Source organism: Vicugna pacos, chromosome 30 (genome assembly GCF_048564905.1).
Source record: "Vicugna pacos chromosome 30, VicPac4, whole genome shotgun sequence".
NCBI classification, from domain to species: Eukaryota; Metazoa; Chordata; class Mammalia; order Artiodactyla; family Camelidae; genus Vicugna; species Vicugna pacos.
This window is the reverse complement of record NC_133016.1, coordinates 19,210,001-19,227,991: the sequence shown is the minus strand read 5'-3', so window position 1 is coordinate 19,227,991 and position 17,991 is coordinate 19,210,001. Positions and strand designations below refer to the sequence as shown.

The 17,991-nt window shown below is 47.4% G+C and overlaps 1 protein-coding gene across 2 annotated transcripts in view; it reads left to right on the top strand.

Annotated features, from left to right (window-relative positions):
• The first annotated feature begins 7,515 nt into the window (after window positions 1-7,515).
• Window positions 7,516-17,991, top strand: part of LIPG (lipase G, endothelial type) — a 24,110-nt gene continuing 13,634 nt past the window's right edge. Inside the window, exons 1-4 of one of the 2 annotated variants that reach the window (XM_072952260.1) lie at window positions 7,516-8,859; window positions 11,723-11,904; window positions 13,549-13,728; window positions 14,892-15,003. In XM_072952260.1, coding sequence (XP_072808361.1) covers window positions 8,763-8,859; window positions 11,723-11,904; window positions 13,549-13,728; window positions 14,892-15,003 — 571 coding nt within the window. In that variant the 5' untranslated portion in view covers window positions 7,516-8,762. Of the gene's footprint in view, window positions 8,860-10,708; window positions 10,991-11,722; window positions 11,905-13,548; window positions 13,729-14,891; window positions 15,004-17,991 lie in introns of those variants that run through there. The other variant, XM_072952261.1, reaches the window with a different exon arrangement.

Below are 17,991 nucleotides of genomic sequence, written 5' to 3'. Positions count from 1 at the left end.
TAAGCGCAGAAAGTAGGTGGAAGTGAGAGCCAAGCAGACGAGGTGGGGGGCATCAGGATTAGAGTATCAGTGGAGGGGCCCATGGAGACTTCTGACAAGGGGGGGCTTCCCAGCTCCTTCTGGCACCTCATGACTGGAGGGCAGGCTTTGCTAATTTGGTGCTCAGACTTCTGAGAAGGTCTTCCCTTCACCAAAACTAATATGGATACTGCTTTTACTGAGAGTCGAACCTACTAACAACAGGGACCAACTAAGTCCCCAGTGGAGCATTTTTCTCTGGGGTGGGGGTGGAGTCAACCAGCCACATGGTGGCAGATTGATTACATTGGGCTCCTTTCATTAGGAGGGGAATAATGTTTTGTTCCACTGAAATAGGTAGCATTCTGAATGGAATTTGGATTTGCCTTCTCCAGTCTTGACAGGCAACACCCTTGCCGTCTATGAATTTATAGAATGCTTTAGATGTGTAACGTATCCCATACAACATTGCTGTTGGCCGGGGAACTCACTTCAGCAACCAACATGGGCTCAAGCCCATGGCAATCACTGTTCTTACCATGTGGCCCCTTTTGTCCTGAGCGGTGGAACAGAAGGCAGATACAGTACTAACTGGGATTAACAACCTGAGTGCTGAGGTCTTGGCTTACAGGGTGTGGAACACGCTTTGAATCAGTGGCCAAAACATGGTGCTGCTTTTCCCACAGACAGGACGTAGGGTCTAGGAATCAAGAGGTAGACTGGGAGTGCTCCACTACTTATTACACTTAACCCTTTCACAGAATGTTTGCCCGCTGTTCTTGTACCTTTGGTTCTGTTGGTGTGGAGGTCTTGGTTCCCACGGAGAGGAACGGTTCCCCCGGGAGACCCCATAATGGTTCCACTGAATTGGAAGACCAGAGTGCCGCCTGGTTATGAGCTACCGCTGAAGTGACTGATCCCATTACCTGGGGGAATTTGGTTGCTGCCACACAGCTGGGGCAAAGAGGACTATGTCTGGGACTCTGGGCATTCTCTGGGGTGTCTTAGTACTTCCATGTCCAAAAATAGAAGTTAACGTGAAAATATAGCCACTAAAAAGGCAAGCCTACGGAGGATTCTGATTTTTTCAGAATAAAGACTTGGGGTCAGCTCACCAAGTAAAAAATTCGGGTAGCTGAGATAAAGGCTGAGGGCAGGTGGAACATAGAATGGGGCTGTGGAAGAAGCAAGCCGTAAATAGCAACTCTAGTCGTGACGTTAAAGAAACGAGGGCAGTAACAGCTGTGCAAACTATGCATACTCATCCTTACTTTTCCACTCACAGTGTTAGCTCACTCATACATGTTATGTATATATACTGTCTATTTTCTTGTTTTCTTCCTTCTTCCTGTCTCTTTATTATCTTATTGTTATATCATCTTTGGAGAGTTTTTGTTTGTGTTGCAATGATCCCTGTTAGGCAGGATCCCTGAAAGGGACCTTTTATATGTACCTCAAGCATGGACCCAGTCAGCCAGCCATGCCTCCTGGCCATCTTCTGTTGCTTCTGTCCGGTGATTATCTGCCAACTACTTGGAATTCCCTGCAAAGGATAAAAGGGTTTTAATTCAGCTTGGGTTGTCACAGCTCATTAGTAACAATTACCACTTGGCTGAGCAGGCTTGCCCTCCTGGGAAACTTCACAAGAGAGGAGTTAGCTGCTATGATCCAGGGAAAATAATAGTCATTCTCTCTCTGTATATATACGTTTATTTGTTTGGGTGCTTAATAATAATAGCTATTAATACCTGATATTAATCCTGTGCTGGTGAAGACATAGTCCCACTCGAGTGGGAGAGGAACAAATAGATCTTTGATTATAGGACATGGTGATAAGTGTTATGCTGGAGGTTTCGGGGGTGGCTGCACAATGAAGCAACACCTAACTTAGGCTGGGTAAGATCTGCAAGGAAAGCTTCTTGGAGGAGGTGGCCCTTGAGCTGAGGTTCCAAGTAAAAGTAGGAGGTAGCTTGCCCAGTGGGGTAAGGTTGTATTGGGCAGCTTTGGTGTGGGAAACAAGATCTGCTGGAGAGCTTATGCTAGCTTTAGCAGTGGGGTTTGTTGTAAAGACACACACAGGCCGGAATCGTCCACACAGAGGAGCCCTCAGGTTCTAAGGCGTAAGGTGCATTGGAATCATCTGGAAGGCTTGTGAAAACGCAGATTGCAATTCCGTGGGACTAGGGCAGAGTCCGAGAATTTGCATGGCGAACAAGCGCTCAGGTGATGCTGATACTGCGGCCACCCTCCTGTCGGGGGCAGGTCTGAAGAGCTGAAGTTCATGGATCTCAGCGGCCCTAGCCTGGTGTGATCACCGTTATTGTGACTCACGGCTTCCTCTGCTTTGGATGCTTTCATCCTTCAGGGGTGGTTCCTCACAATCCCCTGCTGCTCTGTGTGTCTTTTCTTTAGCTCATATCTGGCTTCGGCTCACCTGTGGCCCAACACGACCCCTCTGCCATTCTGGGCATCTCTTTGGCTTCCCTTTTAGGCTCCTACTCCATCCTTTAGTATTTCCTAGGTCAGATGCTGAAAGGAGAGAAATTTGGCCAAGTTTGTTCCTAGCTGGGCATAGTTTGGGGTTCTAGGCAACCACAGCTGCCAGTCCACAAAAGGGCTTTGTCTGGCTCAGATCCACCTGTGAAGGTGGGATCAGGGCACCGAGGAAGCCTCTCCTGCCTGCTCTCCCAGGCGTCTTGACAGAACAGCATCTGTTTCCTCTCCCATTGCCTCTCCTCCTGTTCTCTGCTCACTGTGCCCCCTGTAAGGTTCTATTTCCATAACTGTTGAAACCCTCCATGGCTACTGTCCTCCAAGCCCAAGGCCTTTTTCCATCCTCAACATTTATTTTCTTTGGCTTTACTTCCATCTATTTAGTCTTGAATAGACAATGAATTTGTGGGATTCAAATGCAAAAGTTTCAAAAAAGTTATGTAGAGTTAAAAAAAAAACAAACCCAAATTATCTCCACCCCTTTCTCCAGCCACTCAAATATCCTTCCCAGAGGAAATTAGTGTTTCTAGTTTCTTCTAAATCCTTCCAGAAATGTTCTATGAATATATAAACATTCATATAGTCTCTTTGGTGTTTTTAAATTTTTTTTTGAGGGGTAAAGTAATTAGGTTTATTTATTGATTTTAATGGAGGTGCTGGAGATTGAACCCAGAACCTCATGTGTGCTAAGCAGGTGCTCTGCCACCGAGCTCTATACCCTCCGCTCAGTACTCTTAACTAATGCACAGTCTCTATTTCAATTTTACCATTTTAAAAAACTTTATGTTGGACTCATTTTAGTCTTACAGAGAAGCCATACTTTTTCTTAAAGTTTTTATGCTTTCTACTACTTGTGTGCTTCCAACGGGTAAAAGAACACAAATAAGTCACAAAGGAGTAGTAATGGAAAAACTTGGAACTGGCCTATGATCTTTGACAGCTGGTTTTTCACCTGTATTTGCAATCGTGTTCTCACTGTATGTTTTGCAGTGTGTAAACGTAATGAAACTGACATTTTCAAGCAACACACTTCAGCTAAATAAACAGTTTTCCGTGAGATCATAGTTTATGGGAACGAACGAAATATTTTAACGTTTAATGGTCTTCAGAAACAAGCATTGTGACCTTCAAGTGCTTTCTAGTCTGAACAAGTCTGAACAAGTCTGAACACTAAGGCACTCTATGCCATCCATCTGTTTAGAGATGCAAGACACCGTAGGGGTGGTTGTTGATTTTCTTGGGGCGAGAATCAAGCTTTGGGCTTTCTGGACCAGACTCTTTCAACTAGTTATTGCTGAGACCATGGTGGACCTCAGGCCTCTGTTACTATTATGTACTGGAATAAATGTTGTGTGTCTTACTGGAATCACTCCTCCACCCCTAGTACTTAGCTCCTCTCTCGAATAGCGATTTAATTGATTTATATTTGTGTACTTTAATTATTCATTTTTTAAAAATGTATGCCTATGGTGAAAAATTCAAGCTGTAACGAAAAGCATAAAACAAAGAGTTAAGGTCTTCCTCTGTGCCTTCCAACCAGTCTAGACCACTGGTTCTCTGGGGAGATTGCCATCTCCTGGGGGCATTTTGGAAAAGTCTAGGACTGTTTATGATGGTTCCAATGATTAGAGGGTATTACTGGAATTTCGGGAGGGACCAAGAATGCTTATAATTCTGTAGAAAAAAAAATTTAGTTGTATCCAACACAAACTTTTAATCCTGGTGGCTGTTCATATGAGTGAATGATACTATTTACAATGATCTAAATCTGGACTATAGATGCCGTCAGTGCCTGTGTGGGTTGTATACTGTTCAGCCTAGTGGCTGCTATTCACGTGGTAGAAATCATAGATTTCAATATTCATTATGCCATTTTTCTGACAGATGACAGTCAAGTGTCTCATCCTAACATAATTAGCATGGTGTGATAGTTTTGCCCAAAAGTGGAGATAAAGTATCTTGAGGAAGGAAATCTTTTTTCTAATTTGCATAAAGGTGACAGATTGAATTATCTTTTTTTTCAGTAAAAATTTATTGAAAATTAAGAAAGCGAGTTCTTGGATGTAACAAACATTTTGTAACTCAGTTTTAAGTTTTATTTTGAATTGTTTAAAGTCTTTTTTAGTGTGGAAAAGTTTTAAAAAATTTTTGTGTGGCCAAGATTATTATTCTTTCATTTTTGCCTCTGTGTTTATATTTTGCTTAAAGAACCTTCCCCCCCCCAAAAAAACCCTTCCCCATAATACTCGAAAAGTAGAGATTTCTGTATATTTATTATGTAATCACCCTTGTTATTGGATTATCTTATTTCTAATTTTTTCAAACGTCTATTGAAATAATTTGTTTTTCGTCCACCTTTGATGTATGAAAGTGGTGATCATTCAACAAATATTATAAGCCTTCTATATACAGGCTTTATGCTGTACTCTGGGAGAAGAATGGTAAACAGAAATAAATCCAGGTGCTGCTTTTAGAGCTTAAATTCTAACAGGGAGAGGGACATTAATCAAATAGTCAAACAAATAATGTCTAATTAAAGACCGAGGTAAGTTCTATAAAAGAAAGGAACATTCTTAAAGGAAACCTAGGCCAGGGGTCAGGGCAAGTTTCTCTGAAGAAGAGACACAAGCAGGTATCTGAAGTTTGATGAGAGTTAGCATTAACTAGGTGAAAGGGCAAATCATAATACTTTAGAATGTTCAGTAGAAATACAATGTTAACTAGTACATAATTAAACCATTATAAAAAGCCATTAAAACCATTCTCCAGCAACCATTATAAAAAGTAAAAAGGTGAAATTAATTTTAGAACTATGTTTTACCAAACTCAGTGTATCCCAAATATTTTCAACATTTAATCAACATAAAAATTATGAATGCAATATTTTTACTATCTTGTTTGTTCGAAGTCTTTGCAATCGGCGTGTATTTGATACTTAGCACATCTCAATTCAGACTTGCCATGTTTCAAGTGGCACTTTGATCCCCCCGAGTTATGTATTGCCCACAAAGTTTGGAAAGGGAGTGCCAAACCTCCATCAAGGGAGCAGCATTCCTCGGCTTACTTGGCTCTTAGTTCTGGCTCATTTATGCAGAAGAGCAACTCATATTAGGTAGCAATCAATGTATCTGCAGGGCGGAGGGGAGGGTAGAGCTCAAGTGGTAGAGCACATGCTTAGCATACACAAGGTCTAGGTTCAGTCCCCAGTACCTCCTCTAAAAATAAATAAATAAGTAAGCCTAATTACCTCCCCCCAAAATTAAAATAAATAAATAAAAGTTGAAAAAAAAAAAGACTATCTGTAGGGCAAAAGAACCATGCTTGGAAGTATACTCAGGAAGACTGCATTGCTCAAGTCTCACTGTAGATTGGTCTGGGGGATGACACCACTGTTGCCCACCAAAACCAGAGCTGGCTGCCACTGCTGTTCCACTGGCAGAGTGGCATGGCTACGTTCTCCAGACTCACTCGCTTTCACCTCAGGGTTTGATTGGCTGAGTTTAAACCGGGAACTCTAGCTGCAAGGGAGGCTGGAAAGATGTGTGTTTACTTTTCAGCTTCTGAAGTGGAAAGTGGACTTCTCTCATGAGAGGGGACTCATTCCTCTAACATAGAAAGGTGCCTCAGATGATGGGCTACCTAAAAGAATGACCAGAGTCCTTTGCTAGAATAACCTGAGACCCTGAAATTTTGACTGTGACACAAACAGAAGTTTCTGCTGAAGCTCCCCAAGCAGGGACTTCCTCCACACAGGAGGCTCCCCAGATATCCTCGTGGGTCTACTGGAAAGTATAAAGAGTAACAAACAGTTGATGTTATACATTAATGCTCTGATTATAATTTCATTATATCCTGTGGAAGTTCTCACATGATGTTTTAATATAGGGACACAGGAGGGCACTCTAACCAACCAGCAATAAAGAGTAAATGGTTTCCTAGCCTAGGCAGTTTAAGAGAAAAAAAAGGATATTAATCTTGTTGAATATATATATATATATATATTTTTTTCCAGGTAGGATAACCAACTTTGCAGGAGTACCAAGCTCTCTGTGGGGATCCACTTGTGACAAAGGCCCCCAAAACACACCCTCAACACTGTCCAGTTAAGGTTCTGAAGACTATGATTTGAGCATCTCAGAACAGAGAAGGGGATTTTTGACCCCCAGGTTTCCCACTGCCTCGATCACTGAAGAGATGGAGACATGGTTCCCAAGGGCTCATATTTAGAGGTCAATTGGCTAAATCAAACTGAGGGAAGAGAGAGAGAGAGATCTGGTTGTCAAGACTAGCTTCAGAACTGTAGCCTGTCCCATAACTCAGTTTTCCCATCTGTAAAATGGAGATGATACCCAACTTAGTCTGCATAGTTTACCAATGGAGGAGAGCGGTAGAGGAGGGAAGCAACGTTTCTGGCGGTGCTGTTTACCACGCTCGTAAAATGCACTGAGTTTTACACTTAAAAAAAAAAGCGAGCCCGCCTTTTTTTTTTTTTTTTTTTTTTTTTTTTAGCGCACAGGAGGGACAAAGCGTGCTCCGCTGGCAGCTGGAGTAACAAAAGTAACAAGGATAGGTCAGAACACGACCAGCTCCTCCAGGCTGGTTTCCCCACACAGATCTTCCAGGCTGGGGCCCCGACACCAAGGAGGTAGGGGCGCGGTGCTGCTCGGGCGATTTTCCTCTCCAGGTAGGAGCGGGACCGGTTCCTGGCTCCGGCGGGGTTACTCGCGGTCCAAGGTGCAGTCTTGCACAGCCAGCTCAGGCTAGAACCAGGCGGGATGGCGGGGCGCAGCCCTGCCAGGACGCTTTCTACCTCTCCGATTCCCAAGGGCTGTTGTGGCGCAGCCGCCCCCTAGCTGTCCCGGCCGCCGCCCGGGGAGTGCCCGGGGCTCATTCCCGGCCCCTCGCGCCAGACTTGGACTCCTGGCCAAGGTCGGAGCGCTCGCCTCCACGTCCTGGGGTGCGGCAGGCTGAGCACCCGTGGGAGGAGCAGGGACGCGCGGGTCAATAAAGGGAAGGAGAGGAGGGAAAAAAGAGAAGGGAGAGGAAGAAAATGCTTAATTCCACGGAATAGGTAGTTGTGCACGTTGGCGGAAACTTGGCGCTGATTACGCGTGAGACACCCCCCCAAAGCTTGGCTCACTGTTCCCTTTGGGGAGTGTTGCCTGGCATCCCTCTTGTCCATCCCCCGGTGCGATAGTGCCTACCACGTGGCAGGCGCCGCACTAAGCGCTGTGTCTTTTAAATTCCCCAACATCCCTAAGCGGCAGGAACGGTTACCACTCTCGTACTGGGGACGAAGTAACGGCCTTGGAGAAGTTGGATGACTTGCCCTGGGTTTTGCAGCTAGCGGCGGAGCAAGGACTCCAAGAGGGTTCTGAGCGATCCTAAAGCCCAGGCCACAGCCCGGAGCCCCTCAGCTCTGCGAGTTATTGTCCCATCACGCCGTTTGCACCTGTCGCGGGCCTCGCTGGGCAGGAAAGCAAGCGGAAAGGGAGAAAAGAAGGACCACAGGTTGACCAGGTGGCTCTCCTTCATCTGGCCACTTGGCGCGGGGCGAGGAGAGATTATTTCGGGCACGGGGGTTGCTTTGCGCTTTGGAGAGGATAGCCTTCCTTCTCCAGGGTTCGCATCCGCAGCGGGAGTAGGGGTTTGGGGCAATGTTCCCCCTGGGGTGTCAGGGGCGAGTGGATTATCTAGGGTCCGGGAGGAGGCACTTGGAAAAAGTGGGGTGGCTGCAGCGCGGCTGTCTGCGGAGCCGGCTGGGGAGGAAGCGAGGCAGCGCGTGCGGAGCGTCCACGCGGTGGGTGTGCGGCGCTTTCATTCAAACTTTGGGGAGTCTTTGGTTCGGGCGTCAGCGAAGGTGTGACCAATCAGAGTCCGGGGAAGGGAATAAATTATGCAAATCGCCATCTGGCGATGGGTCAGATGACTTCAATACTTTAAAAAAACTACCTCGCTCGCGGTGTGACAGTGGCGAGCCCTGGCTTCCCGCGCGGGCGGCACGCGTGAGGGCAGATCTGGTTCTGGTTCAAGCCCCTTCATAACCCACTCCCTCCACCGCGCGGCTTAGTTTGGCCAAGTTTTCATTTTCCACCTTCTCCACCTTCGGCTGTCTGAGGCCACTCTCTGGTTGAGAGGGGGCTGCCCACTTCGACTCTTACAGGCTCAGACTGCTGGAAACTCCGAGAGGTGTTTTTGTTTATTGTCCTTTTAAAAGCCCTCTTTGGGGGAAGCGGGTGTGAAGGGGAAGGATGAGAAACTCCGTTCTTCTGCTCTGCCTCTGGAGAGCCTGTTGTTGCTTTGCCGCGGGAGGCCCCACACCCCTTGGTCCAGAGGGATGGCCGCAAGGTAACGTGCATTTAATTTTATTACCACCCCCACAACTTCTTTTCTGTGCCAGGTCCCCTCTGTCTTGCCCGCCCTTCTTCAATCTTCCTCAATCCTGCGACATCCTCCTTCCTTTCTCCCTGCGCTGTCCATTTGCTCCTCCTAATCAGCCTTGCAGTCCACTTGTTCCTCGGCGCTTCTGACGAGGGCATCCCCGGCCAGGCACCCAAGAAGCCGCAGGCTGGCGGCTGCGCTGGCCTGCGCTCGCTCTCGCCCCACCTCCTTGCCGTTATGTGGTTCCCTTATCTGTGATGTCCAGTCAGCAAAGTTGGCTGCCAGCAGCTCTGTAACATTGTCTTCCTCGTTGAACCTGGAGTTTTCGAGGCAAGAAGGTTGTTAGAAAAAGCTCTGTCGCCTGGTGCCCCCTTTTTAAATCGTGGAGTAGGTGTTATAAAAGTTAAGGTATCAGAGCATCTGGCTTTGTTTTGATGAGTGCTAGCCATGATCATTTGATGAGTAACTTGAGCAGAGAAGTGGCTGGGCTTATTCCCCAGGTTGCCATCCATCTCTTCTCCAATACTCTTTCCAGCCCTGGCTCTTCCTCTTCCTACCTCTCCTCCTCCTCCTCCTAGCTGCTAGCTTTTCTTCTGAGTTCTGCATGGCAGTCTCTTCTATTGGAGGAAGCCTACCTTGGAGGAGAGAGGGTAGGGTCACCCAGCAGGAGCATCAAGCCAATTAGTTAGGCAGAGGAGGGAGAGGAACCCCTGAGTTACACCCCATTGTTTCATCTTCTGCTATTCTGCTGGGGTTGGGGTCAAGTGATGTTGGTCCCTGTCAGCTTATGCACACGTGGAAGGGTTAATTTGAATCAATGGGAAAACCTTGCTTTACTTAACGTGTTCCCAACTCTAGTGCAGTTGAATGGGGGTAGGTTACATCTCTAGTTCATTTCCTGGAAAGTGCTACCAACTTCCTTCCAACTTCTACTTTCTGTGATTCTGAGTATTTGGGGATCATCTCATTCATTTGAAGAAGTATTTGTTGCGTAGTGCCTTCTTCCAGAGGAGGGGGTTACAGCAGTGAACAAAACAGGTGAAAACCCCTGCCCCCCAAGATCTTACACTTCAGAGATGGGAAGACAAATGGCCAAGTAATTAAGATATATAAATAGTGCTCAGTATTCTGGAGGAAAGTAAAGCAGAAGAGGAAGGTACAGAGGGCTGGTGGGAGAAGGTGGCGTGGTTTTAATCGTGGCCTGGCTTCCTTTACTGAGAAGCTGACCGCTGAGCTTCTGAACTTTAAGGAGGTGACAACACGCCCTGAGGACATCTGGATGAAGAACTATCATGAACTCCCAGAGGTTGAAGTGATTCTAGCCAAAAGTAGTAGGAATGAGGCTAGAGAACTCTGGGGTCAGAGAGTCAGGTGCTCAGGTGAACGTTTTGTGTCAGTATGGGGGTTTATCCACAGGTCGGTGCCAGGAAACCAGCAGACTCCCTTTCCTTTTCCCCTAGACTTCCTAGCTAGTCTCTCTGCGTAGTTATCTGGGTAGAAATTGGGAGATGTTGAACTAGTTATGTCCATGTTTCAAATTTCTGCCAGTTGGGGCTTTTGTTCTGCTTGTGCATATTTAGTTGCATTTTCTGAACCTTATCCTTTTTACGTCTGGTGCATTGTTGTCCTCCCCCTTGTCCCCTTCACCACCACCTCCCCACCACTCTGATCTCTCCCTGACTCCATTTGCTTCCTAACTCTGGTATTCGTTGAGCTCCTGGGATGGTCATTTGTTATCTTTTCCCCTGATTTCTGGGTGACAGGAGAGTTTGATTTCTAATTTCCTAGCTGGTTATTAAGCTGGTTTCCAGGATGGTTGGAAGAGTGCTCGATGGGGTTCATTTGTGACCTTCTGAAATAGTGTGGTGGCAGTACCTAGTGTTAAAAGGCCGTAGGCACCATCAGTGACATTGGCTGTGTTTTGGGACTAGGGCCATCTCCTATACGGCACTGTGTGGGTGCAGAGGATCTGAAAGGAGAGATTTTGCTGCTCCTACGAGCTTCCCCATGGCTTCAATAATTTATTTAGCAAGCTTAAAGAATGCCAGGCACACGTCTGGTACTGCCAGGAGCGCTGAGGATGCACGAGGTCTTTGAGGTAAGTGTTGGGGTTGAGACCAGAGCACTACGGGAAGCCCACTGCATAATAGGTCAACAGCTTCTTGCCTCCAATTCCAACATCCAGATCTTTCAAAATTGAAACATGTGTTCGGTAACTAGTTTGGCAGCAAGATCTGGCCTTACCTGACCTGAACTCTTACTTATTTGGCAGCAAAAACTGACCTGAACTGACAGGAGGATATTTGTAAATTTTTTTTTTTTTTTGCCCTTGAGTGTGAGTAGTCATGTATTTCCCTGCAGAAATATTATTGATGTGTTAGATTCATGTGGAGTGCCCCCATACCCCATGGGGGGGTGTTATATAATAGATGTTATATGTACCATAATGTCTTTCTAAAATCTGAACATTTCTGAATTCTAACCTCGATGGGTCTCAAGTATTTCAAGAAAAGAACTGAGGGATACTCTGAAAGTAGTAATTTGAGAGAAGGAAGGAGAACTCGTTTGGATAGGGCAGAGAAAGAAAAACAAGAGAGACTTATTTTTTTCAGATTCACAGTAATTGATACTAGTGACTAATTAATACTCTTAAATATTGATAAGATGTCCCTTTTATGACATCTTTGCAACATTTCTGGGAGGGGAGGAGGAAACATTCTGAAACCCGGAGAGGTTAAGTCACTTGCTCAAGCGTGGACTAGAACTAGACCCCAGATCTCTCACCGCCACAGCCTGCTCGTTATACCCATGCTCTGGTCTTTCTCCCCAGATGAGCTCCACAAATCCAGTGATGTACCGGCTGCTGCCAACCCCCCTGTGAGATTTAACCTCCGCACCTCTGAGGACCCAGACCACAAAGGATGCCACCTCTCCCTCGGCCACAAGCAGCCCTTAGAAGATTGTGGCTTCAATGTGACAGCCAAAACTTTTTTCATCATTCATGGATGGACGGTGAGCCCAGGGGAGGGATCTCTATGGCTCTACATGAGATTTGGTTTCCTTTGGTTTGGTCAATTAAAAAGAATACTGGTGCTTCCAGATTCCACTCTCCCCCTCTTTTCTTGTGGGCTGGTTGTATTTCAGACAGCTGTGAAGAATGTAATGGGCACTTCGCTGAGGGGGCAATCTGGACTCCAGCAGGGTGGTATTTAACACTGGCACACAGCGGGCTTTCAGAAAGTGGCTCTCCTGAGGGCAGCAGCCCAGCTCCACTGGCTTTTAAGGGGCCCTCTAATTACACTTAATTACATTGGTCAACCACCGCCTCGCGGGGGCCATCCCTCCGTAGGAGCTGAGCTACACTGAAGCAGCTTGACTGGCTCAGAGAGACTGCGAGGAGCCAGCTGGCCTGGATGGCTGGCATGGTGCCCTGGTGTTTGTATAGAGATGGCTCCATTTAAAGGCATTGGGGTCTTTATGTGCCCTAGCTGAGCAATTCACGTTGAAAGGCCCATGACAAACTTCAACAAAAAAAGGACTTTAGCGCTCAGCCTCGGAAGCTTTTGACCACTGAGGGATTTGTTCACTTATATAATGGCAGTCTGGAGGAAAATGGTGCTATTAAGTGAGAGGTTTCTGCCTGGGCTAATTGGGAGGGGACATTCCTCCTCTGAATGATGAGAAATTCATATCCGTTACATGCTTTCTGGTTCTTTAGGTCTATCACCAATGGCTGGGTCAGGCCTGGCGGAGAGGGTAGGAGGCGCCTACCTATGTACCGTAATTGAAGAGATGATTAAGGGCCTGTCCAGCCATCCTCACCCTACAGCCTATGATTAGAATCATGCATTCGAACCTTTTTAAAGGCCCGCTGTCAAAATGCAAATACAAACTGCCTGCCACTTATAAATGGCTTGCATTCCAGAAAGTTCTTTTGTAATCTGCTTGGAACTTGGAACAGCAGTTTCCCATAGAAGCAGGATTGTAAATGGCGTTTGGGTTCCCAGGCGAGGCACAGAAAATCTCTTTATCTAATAATGTACTTGTGGATAGGTTTACAACTGGACGTGGTCACCATTTATACTTTGTTTCTGTGGGAAAATGTGTTCTGAGTTCTAATTTGGGATTCCAGAGACCGGTCTTCCTTCCTCTGGGGTCAAGACGGATGGCAGAAATGGGTTGTGGGAAGGGGTCTTTAGTTAACTCTGCATTTGCCTAAGAGACAGCATCTCCCTGCATCTCCGAGAGAGAAACTAACTCTCCGGGGCAACGCTTCTTAGCTGCTTTTGAATGATGGACCAGGCTACTTACTTGCCTGACTGTGACCAAGACTCAGGCTAACCTAAGGCCAGCATCGCCACCAATTTGTATCTCATATAGTGGTCTTATCGGTCAGTGGGGCAGCAGCAGAGGACACCTGCTCTGAAAGTTTTGATGGGAAAAACTGAGATGTAAAGAGCAATGGAAAACAAACACCCATGTAGCAATCCTGTCTGTGGCTGGCCCTGCTCACGTGCAAGTGTTTGGTGCCTGGGTAGCCAAGGTGAAAGTCCTGGAAGTGGCTTGAGAGAGGTTCATGGAGCTGAATTCCATATTCATGAGGATTTCTGAAACCCAGAAGAAGAATATTTGTTAAACGTCCCCTTTTCTCTGCAGATGAGTGGCATGTTTGAAAGTTGGCTCCACAAACTCGTGTCAGCCCTGCAGACAAGAGAGAAAGGAGCCAACATCGTGGTGGTGGACTGGCTTCCTCTGGCTCACCAGCTTTACAGAGATGCGGTCGATAACACAAGGGAGGTGGGACACAGCATTGCAAAGATGCTCAACTGGCTGCAGGTAATGAGACCAAAGGGAGTCCATCTTTCATGAGTGGGACCTTGAACCCGAATCCTCTTAAGAAATAGATCAGGCTGTTACAGTGAACTTCAGAGGTCTGAGAGTAACTTTGAGATTCAAATGTTTACTGAATGAAGTATTGCTTGAAATACTTGGAAGCTGGGACTTTAAGAAAGCTTTCTCATTATTGATGCATTTCTGGGTTTTTCTTGTTACTTTAACTTGTGTGGAGAAAATTTGCCTTATGGATCGTTACTTGCTGATGCCCTCAGGTTGGGAATGGTCAGGAGCTTGGACCAGCTGGTAATCTTAGATACCTACTGAAGTCTGCTCTTGCGTCTGAAGGGTGGCTGAACTGAGGGTGGAAAGTGTTGGTTCAAATAAATGCAGCCTAATGCCTTGCATAAAATATGTGTGGAAAACAGATCTTGAGGTCCTATAAAACTTCCTTTTTATAGGTTAATGATGTGTCTGCGGTCAGTGGGCTTAACAGGAGACTGGCAAAGTGACCCAATTATCTGGGCAATGACCTTCCTTAGAAAAGTCCAGGGAATCTGATGATTTCTGGCAGAGCTCTGGTCAGGATTCTTGAACAGTCCCTCAGTCCTCTGCTTAGGTAGTTTTGCTGAGCTTGGTTGCTGAGCTGCGGGTCAAATCCCCGCCTCCTCGTGCCCCCAGCTGAGTGCCCTATCTGGGTACCTGTCTGAGTGCCCATGACTCTAGGGTCCCAGGTGGGCTTGCGGTGAGGAGATTGGCAGCTCCTGGGCCTAAGAGGGCAGGCAGGGAGTACCCTGCGGCGGGCTGGGGGTGGCACTTAGTTTCCAGTGAGTCTGGCGGCTTTGACCTCCACACTGCCACTCCTCCCATCCCCACTCCCCCCTTAGATACTGCCAGAAAAAACAGAAACATGTAGGGGAAAGTTCAGGTATGCAGCTCCTAGTCACAACCTCCACCCTGTCCCCAGCGCTTGGCATTTGAAGTGCCACCAAGTCCTTTTCACTTCCCCTTACCTGGCTGTATCCCATCTGTGTTGCACCATCAGCAGTGCCAGCCATGCCCCAGCTCCCATGTCTCTTTCCCGGCGTGACTGACATTGAATTGGTGGTGTCCCTGCGGGCTCAGGACCACACTCTCCACTCACACACTCCTGTGACTTTCTGCAGGGGCAGGATGACTTTTCTCTTGGGAATGTTCACTTGATTGGCTACAGCCTTGGCGCTCACGTGGCTGGATACGCGGGCAACTTCGTGAAAGGCACTGTGGGCAGAATCACAGGTAAGCTCTGCTTCCTCCGCTGACAGCTGATGCCAGAGCTCCCTCGGCCGCTGCGCCCACCTGGCTTTTCTGAACCAGAGTGCACCCGGAGAGGCAGCTGGAGTGAGCTGTAAAGGGTTAGCTTTGGGAGACACCTAGAGAACATCTAACCCAGGGCTTTTCAAATGTTCTTTTTAGTCAAGAGCCCTCTTTGCAGATTGAACTTGGGCAGGACCCCAGTCTATGAAGCACATAGAGGAGGTGTTTTGGGCGAAGCTGGTCATTTGTGGGCAGTGTTAGCCTTGTTACTTGGGCCTCTCCCTTCTCCGGAGGGGTCTCAGGGTCTCAGAGCATCGGGGAGCACAGTTTGAAAACCACTGTTCTAGTCCAGCAGGTGAGGTAACACCCAGGGGCAAATATAAGACTCAAGGGCAGAGCTGGGGCCGAGCCTGGCCTGTGAACTGGTGCTCTCTTCCAGCCTCTGCCCATCGTACCCCAGGACCTCAAGGGAGAGGAATGAGTGGTGGACTGTGGTTGAATTCTTGTTCTTATTTCACCCGCCAACGTCCTCTTTCCAATGTTTGGCTGGCATTCTTATCAGGGATAACTACCTGTTTAGGAACGGTGGTTAAACTATGTCATTAAAGAGACATTTCTGATATTGGTACCCAGGTTGTCAATAGAATATCGGATTTTCCATCTTGGTGGTCTTTTGATGTGAGAGTCTGACTTAAATCATTAAATCATTTAATGATTACAAAAACTGGGAAGGATTTTCTTTCCCATTTTGGGGCCCCCTCAAACACACACACGCAATATGGCTTCTGCGAGGTGAAAATTAAGGGCAAATTTGTTGCCCTGAACTTTTATCCCCCTTCTGGGATTCTTTTATTTGTCTGCTCTCCCAGTTTCTCCCTCACCTCCCACATATTAAAGGTGCAACCTAAAGGGAAGAGTTAATTTCTTTCCCGGCAATGTTTTCGTTTTGAAACAGGACTCAGGTAGAAGGAAGTTCTTAGCTAAAGAATGATTTAGTAAAGGTAGAATTTCAGGTTTCAGCAACAAGCTGGTAAGGTACATTTAAAAATATATACATTTGTGAATATATATATTTTTTTATTTGTGGAAAAAAGGAAAAGTAAAGAAAAAAGAAAAAAGAAAGAAAAAATATATATATTTGTGAGGTTTTAGTGACCTTCCTCCAACCATTGTCCGCGGGGTTAGGTCTAATGAGTACACACACACACACACACTCCTCTAAATCCGACTATGTGATTCAGCATAGCTTGAGAGCGTTTTTTGTTTTTTTTTTTTGATTATCAAGACATGGATTTTTTTAAAATTGTCAATTGGCCTGAACTGTCTAACGGGCAGTGATTGTGCGGCCACACGTGACTGCTCATTAACCCGTTGCCGGAGCAAACACTTCGGTTCAGCCTCAGCCCCTGTGGGTTCCGCTGTCTGGGCGCCCCTCCCAGCCCCCAGGGAGAGGCGTGGCGTTGCAGAGCCAGGCCAGCTGTGCTGGGACTGCAGCACACACGAGGTCCCCACCAGAACGCCAGATCCCCACCAGAGCGCCGGAGCCGGAGTGCCCTTGGCAACAAGGACAAGCTGCAGCTCCTCCCTCTCCCTGTTTCTAAATCTGAAATGTGATGGGGCTGGTGGGAGTGTTCCAGTTCTTCCCCCGGCCTGTCTGGGTGGGAGCTGCTGAGATGCGGGCTTTGCGGACAGAATGCTAATCAGCTGTCTGCAAGGAGCGTCAGGCCGCCGTGTCCTGCGCACAGCCTTTCCCTCTGGCCTTTCTCTGTGGAGTGGGGGCCCCGGGGTGAGCATGACAGGAGGGGGCGACCTCTGTCCAGTTGCCAGGCAGCACCTCAGAGGGTATTTGGCTGACCTGACGCACGCTGCTGCGCATGTCTGATGGGGGAGGCCTGTGCCCTCTCCCCAGACTTCCCAGGGTCTGGGAACCAGGTGGTCCTGACTGGTAAGAGGAGCAGAGACGGCAGCTTGCGTGGGGTCCTGAGGCCAGTGATGCTGCTATCCAGAGGCCCGCAGAGGTCCTTCACCTGGGCCTGCGGGGGGTACCTGAACCCTAGCCTTGCTCGGATCGGAGAGCTGTGGACTGGGGTTTGCTGGAGTTTTACCCTCTTAGGCTTCTGAGGGAATTCCGTGATACACTGAGGAAGAGGTCGTATATTTCTAATTAAACTTGTGTCTTGTGAGCTATAAATAAATAAGCAAGCAGATTCATCTATACATTCAAGAAACATGAGTTACATGTCCACCCTGCAGGCTCTGGGCTAGATACGACCAACTGTCAAGTACCCAGCGAGTGGTACTTCACACCATCTCTGAGCCGCACAGCATCTGGGCGAAAGGATCTTTTGGGCTTTATTTTACAGATGGGGAGACTAGGACTCAGTGCTTAAGTAACGGGCCCCATATCTTGCATGCCGAGGAGCAGGACTGGGATTCGAACCCAGGCCGTTGGATTCCAGAGCGTGCAACTCACCCCTACTCCACCCTGCTGCTGTTCCACTGGGAGAGATGAGGTCGCTGTTGTGCAGCAGGCTCTGCCCTGCTCTTTCCCTGTGTGTGTTCATGTGCATACAAGAGTGTATGCGTGTGCATGCATGTGTGTGTTCCATTTACTGGACAGGACACCTTTGGAGGAATCTGACTGAAAGGAAGCGGTGATTCTCCAACTTCTCTTTTTGGAGGGGATACGTTCACCCTCCCATTCTTAGTTAACAAGTGAATTGTGCAACTTGTCCCCGGAGTCCGCGGGTCCTGGCTGTGTGTCAGGTTGGGTCAGCCTGCCTGCCAGCCGGCCTTTCGAGAAGACCCATCAGCCGCCTGCATTCCTCCAGCCCAGCTTGGTTTCCATGGCACTGACCGTCTGGTGGAGACTTTTGTTCACCAATACAAGAGCCCCTCTCTCACTGGCTGCAAAGCAGAGTGTTCCTCTTTCTTTCTTTCTTTCTTTCTTTCTTTCTTCCTTCCTTCCTT